The 6,000-nt window shown below is 30.8% G+C and overlaps 1 protein-coding gene across 1 annotated transcript in view; it reads left to right on the top strand.

The window, feature by feature from the left end:
• Window positions 1–3,934: 3,934 nt before the first annotated feature.
• The window catches only part of LOC126749242 (A disintegrin and metalloproteinase with thrombospondin motifs 9-like), a gene marked incomplete at its 5' end in the record, with an annotated part of 163,779 nt that continues 161,713 nt past the window's right edge, over window positions 3,935–6,000 (top strand). Inside the window, one exon of the mRNA XM_050458947.1 lies at window positions 3,935–4,040. Within this exon, the coding sequence (XP_050314904.1) occupies window positions 3,935–4,040 (106 nt within the window). The remainder of the gene's footprint in view (window positions 4,041–6,000) is intronic.

The raw sequence follows: 6,000 nt of genomic DNA, 5'->3' as shown, positions 1-6,000 counted from the left end.
AATATAAAACTTCTTCAAAAACTAAGAGATAAAGCGATAAAAGATTTCAAAACAAGTAAATTGCCTGCAAAGTGGGAGTATTACAAGCAACTTAGGAACTATACCACGACATCTGTTAGAGCAGAAAAAAAAGCTTTTTATAGAAATAAATTTGAGAACTGTTCATATGGGGAGAAATGGAGTGAATTAAGAAAAATATTACCTTGTAAGCAAAAACAGATTCCTGGAGCTTTTAAGAATCCCGATAGTTTCAATGATTATTTTGTTGACAGCAATATGGTACCTAGCAGCGATAATAGTCAAGAAATAATTAATTTTTATAAAAATAATTCCTTGCCCGTTTCAAATTTATTTTTATTTCGCACAGTAAGTTATAATGTTCTATTTTATTTAGCATTAAATCCAAAGCATTTGGTATCCACAATCTTAATATAACATTAATTCATATGTGCTGCCCTTTTATATTGCATATTTGCATTAATAAATGCGTTGAAAGCAGCTATTTTCCCAAATGTTGGAAAGAGGCCTTTGTGATGCAATTGCCAAAGGTAAATAATCCAACAGAATTTAATCAGTTTAGATCCATTAGTATTCTGCCTATATTTTCAAAAATTCTTGGAAGAATCTTAGACACTCAAATTCGACATTTTTTAACTGCTAATGATATTTTGCCCCCTAAACAGTCTGGGCTTAGAAAGAATTTCAGTTGTGCCTCAGCAATGGCGGATGTTATTGATGACATCATAAGATCTAGGGATGATGGGGTGATTTCTGCCCTTGTTCTATTGGACTATACGAAAGCCTATCACGAAATTTGAAAGTCTATATTTCACTATATAGGTTTTTCTGATAAAGGTATTAATTTCATTAATTCTTATTTAAGCGGTAGGGCGCAGCGAGTCAAGATAGAGGAAAATGTATCTGAATCTTTGAAAAGTTGATAATGGCGTGCCTCAGGACCCTTATTTTTTATTATTTATACTTTTAGATTTTATTTTTATTTAAAAAACTGCCTTTACCATTTTTATTCTGACGATGCTCAGTTGTATTACTCTTTTCTGCCAGAAGATGCTAAAAATGCGGAAGAAAAAATTAATCAAGACTTACAAGCCATATGCGATATTTCTTCAAAACATTTTCTAAAATTAAATCCATCTAAGTTGTCTGTAATGTTTATTGGTAATAAGCAAAAAATTAACCATATTTTAAACAGCAACACTATTAATATTAAGATGGGTGATGCTAATATTCCTCTTGTAGATAATTGCAAAAGTTTGGGCTTAATAGTGAATAGTGATTAGCGATTTCATCAACAGGTTTCTAATGTTCTAAAAAAAGGGTATTTTGCTTAAAAATTTATTTACTTCCATAGGCATTATTTAAGTGAAGATATTAAAAAAATGTTGTGTGACTCTTTAGTGCTGCCACAATGCAACTATTGCTATGATGTTGTTTACGGTTGGTGCCTAGACACGTGCCGATTGCAAAAGCTTCAGAACTCATGTATTCGCCTAATTTTTGGCATACGCATACGTAATCGCGTTTCCCGTAGACTTTCCGAGCTGGGGTGGTTAAATATGCAAAATCGTAGGGTTGCTCATTTACTTACTTTTTTTTATAAAATTCTTAAATACCGTAGTCCACCTTACCTATACCTTAAGATTACTTCTAGAAATGATGTTCACCATTTGGGCTTAAGAAGAAACACAATTCATATTACAAGACATACGACTCAATTATTTAAAAGGTCCTTTTCCTATAATTTTGCATATCAGATGAACTCTTTGGGCATAAATTTTGAGTTGGGTTTGGTGTCTGTTCAGAATTTTCGCAGAGGAATGATGGTGCGTCTAATGAGTCAGCAGCTATCTGCGTAAAATATTGAAGGGTCAATAGGTGAAAACTAAAAATCTGTGTTTAGTGTGGGTAACTAATGTGCGTGGTTTTTTTTTGTGAGAGGTACAATGTTAATATTCTAAATTTTTTGGGTAGGTGTGTATAATTAAACTTAGTCTGTTACAAGCGTTTCTAAATTTTTTTTTCAGTTAGTTTTTTAAAGTTTTGGTCACTATGTTAAAGACCAGAATCTACCTTGACAGAATTCTAAATTTGTTGGCCTTTTATTTGCATAAAATAATAAATGTGTATTCTTTTTTTATGTAATTATGATGAGTTTGTAAATAAAAAATATTTATTATTATTATTATTAAGAGTAGAAAGAGTTTGGAGTCTTGGAGAAAGGATTGTACTTTCTTTGAGTAAGTCTGAGTGAGACAAGTTTAAAATTATATATGCGGACAATTATTTTACGTCTTTTGGAAACAGTATATGTTAAAAAAACCCTGGCATGTGGCACCATTCGAAATACCAGCAATGATAGAAAATAAAGAAATGAAACGGGGTGATTATCGGATCTCTAACACCCAAGTCAAGGCTTTTAAGTGGAGAGACAACAAAATTGTCCACTTTGCATCTAATTTTCATGGTACAGAGGAGGTCACCGTCAAAAGGACTCAGAAAGATGGAACACGATTAGATGTGAAATGCCCATCCATTGTAGCTGATTACAATAAGTACATGGGAGGAGTTGACAGGGCAGACCAGTTGAGAAGTACATATGGGATGATTCGCAGATCACGAAAATGGTGGCACCGACTATTTTGGGGATTTCTTGATATAGCATTTGTAAATGCCTATATAATTTACAACTTGACTTTTGAGAAAATTTCCACTCTTGAATTTAGAAGATCAATAAGTTTGGGGTTCATGACAATTGAACACAGGTAGAGCTTTAAATCCCAGAAGATCAGGACCAATAGTTAAAAGACGAAAATATGATTACAGTGCACCTAATGATGTCCGGCTAGGAAATCGTGGATCTCATTGGGTGGTTTTTTTTAAATAAAAGGGGTAGATGTGAAATGTGCAGTGCGCGTGCTAAACAATCAAGACCTTATTGCAAGTGTTCAGCTTATGGGGTATTTTTATGTTGCAATCAAACGAAAAACTGTTTTGCTGAGTGTGATGAATTAAATTAACTTTTAATTTATTTATCCCTAACAGTACTTTAAAGACCGTTTTTTGTTTTTTTTTTTCAAAAAATTTTAAAAAATTAATGTACCTTTTTTAACCTACCAGTGACTATAGCATCCTTTTTCGATATCTGATCTCTAAAGGGTTAAATTTTGCATCCCTGATCTATAAAAATCATTAAAGATATACATCCCTAAATCCACCTTACTTGGTAAAAGCATAAATTGCTTATGAGAGCATAAAGATATATAATCATTTGGCAAGGGTCTTTAGAGCTTGTGCTTCTCTTGATCAATTTTATAGAAAGGGTTATATAATTGCTTGTTTTTTGTACCTGTTATAGCCTTTTTGAATACTACTGTGATTATTTTTAATTCGTATAAAACAAAAACACCATGTGTTTTTGTACTTTTATTCTATTAATATTAATTCATTTACTGTAGGTTTAATTTTTAAGTTAAGTTTTGACCATTGATAATTACTAGGGTTATTTTATATCTTATTGTTACATTATCGAGGAGACTTTATCTTTTGTTAATAAATATTGCTATGGCATGCTAAAGTACACCCGTTTCAATAGAACGTCCTTGGTCCATGAACCTAAAACTCTCGCGGTAATATTTCAATTCTGAAAGCCTCCTATAGAGAGGGTTTTTTATGTTCCATTAGCGTAACAACTAATTCTCCATAAAAACCCAATAAACCGGAGATTTAAAGCAAAAACGCGATCCCACTGACCCTGAATGTGAAATGAAAAGTGGCGTACAAATCGATATTTATTTTCGACCAAATGTTTCGTCTAGCTGAAACGAAGTGTATTGTAATAAACCTGGAATGTTGCCAAGGAGTTTAGCTTTAAACAAATTAAAAAGAAACTTAATTTATCAATTTTTAGTTTTAAATACGTTTTATTGTTTCAGAATTTATCGAAAAGACGCATCTGGAAGAAACCGTTCAGGAAGCGATTTACGTTAAACCGATCAAATTACATCTGGATGCACATGGAAGTAAGCATTAGACGTTTTAACTTTGTTATTTCATATAGGATACACTGATTAATATGAAAATTTTGGATTCTACCTAAAATTCCAAGGGAAGTCACATGACAAACTTTGGTTTAATAGTTAGAGATATGCACAGTTAAAAAATCACATAGAATCCGAAAATGCAATAATGAATATTGTTTGCCACCAAAAATATTGATCTTTGAGCCACCCTATATATAAAAATTTACTTAAAATGATTTGTATATAAAATGATTCCTCCCTGGTGGTTCTTGGCAGGCCAAAATGGCTCCAGTTTAGAAAGTATTAGACTCAGAAAAATGGTTCGTATATGAAATCATTCTTCATAAAATGCGTTTTCTTTTAGTGAAAAACTCCTCAGAAAGAACTATCAAGTTATCCTTGAAAAAATTTAGTAGGAAAAATAATGCTGAAACCAAAATTGCTTTAGTTGAGTCGATTTTTAACCTAGAAACAAGTTTATTCTATATAACTCATTTACAGAGTATTTTATACATTCATGTGAAGGAATTATAGAAATACCTTAAATAGATTCGGAGTTATAGGAAAAAACGTCCATGAATAATTTATTCATTTACAGTTACAAGTATAATCTAAAAACCTTAAATCCGATGGGCACAGGTTCTAGAAGGGCAAAACTGGCTTTATCTCAAAAGTATTTAGCTCCGAAAAATGGTTCGTATATGAAATGATTCCTCAGAAAACGCATTTTCTTTCAGTAAAAACCCTATTTAAATACTCCAAAAAATTATTAAGTTATCCTTGAAAAAGTTTAGTAGGAAAAATCACGCTGAAACCAAAATTGCTTTAGTTAAGCCAATTTGTAACTTAGAAACAAGTTTTTTAGATAGAGTTCATCTACAGACTGTTTCTTACAATGTTGTTAAAGAATTATAAAAATATGGTAAATAGGTTCGGAGTTATAGGGAAAAGCGTTCATGAATAATTTAAAAATTCACAGTTTCAAATGTAATCTAAAAACCTCAAATCCAGTGTGTACGGTGTTTTGGTCGGAAGAACTGGCTTTAGCTCAGAAAGTATTAGACTCAGAAAAATGGTTCGTATATGAAAAAATTTTTCAGAAAATGGGTTTTCTTTTAATAAAAACCCCATTTGAATACTTCAAAAAATTATCAAGTTATTCTTGAAAAAGTTTAGTAAGTCAATTTTTAACCTAGAATCAAGTTTTTTACATAGAATTAATCTATAAAGTGCTTTCTGTTATATGATTAAAGAACTGTTAAAATATCTCAAATAGAATTGCAGATATAAAGGAAAATGTCGAAGAATATATAAATATTGAAAAACTTGCTTTAGTTAAGTCAATTATTAATGTAAAATTAGGTTTTTTACATAGAATTAATCCTTAGAGTGTTTCGTATAATATTGTGATAGAATTATACAAATATCTTAAGTAGGTTCGGTGTTATAGAGAAAAACGTTCATGAATATTTTATCAAATTATATTTTTAATTATATTCTAAAAATCTTAAATCAGGTGTGCTCTGGTTCTTGGAAGGTAAAAATGGCTCTAGTTCAGAAGGTACTAGACTCCGAAAAATGGGACGTATATGAAATGATTCCTTAGAAAATGCATTTTCTTTTAATGAAAACCCCATTTAAATACTTAAAAAAATATCAAGTTTTCCGTGAAAAAGTTCAGTAGGAAAAATTACACTGAAATCAAAATTGTTTTATTTAAGTAAATTTTTAACCTACAAGCAAGTTTTTAACATAAAATTCATCTAGAGAGTATTTCCTACACTTTTGTGAAATATTGTACAAATATTTAAAATAGGTTTGGAGTTATAAGCGAAAACGTCCATAAATAATTTTAAAATATAAATTTTCAAATAAATTCTAAAAATTTCAAAATAGGTGGGCATTGGTTCTTGAAAGACAAAACTGACCCGAGCTCAGAAAGCACTGGACTCAGTAAAAT

The sequence above is a fragment of the Anthonomus grandis genome, chromosome 2, assembly GCF_022605725.1.
Source record: "Anthonomus grandis grandis chromosome 2, icAntGran1.3, whole genome shotgun sequence".
NCBI classification, from domain to species: Eukaryota; Metazoa; Arthropoda; class Insecta; order Coleoptera; family Curculionidae; genus Anthonomus; species Anthonomus grandis.
The sequence above is the reverse complement of the archived record's forward strand: the minus strand, read 5'-3'. Positions and strand labels throughout refer to the sequence as shown.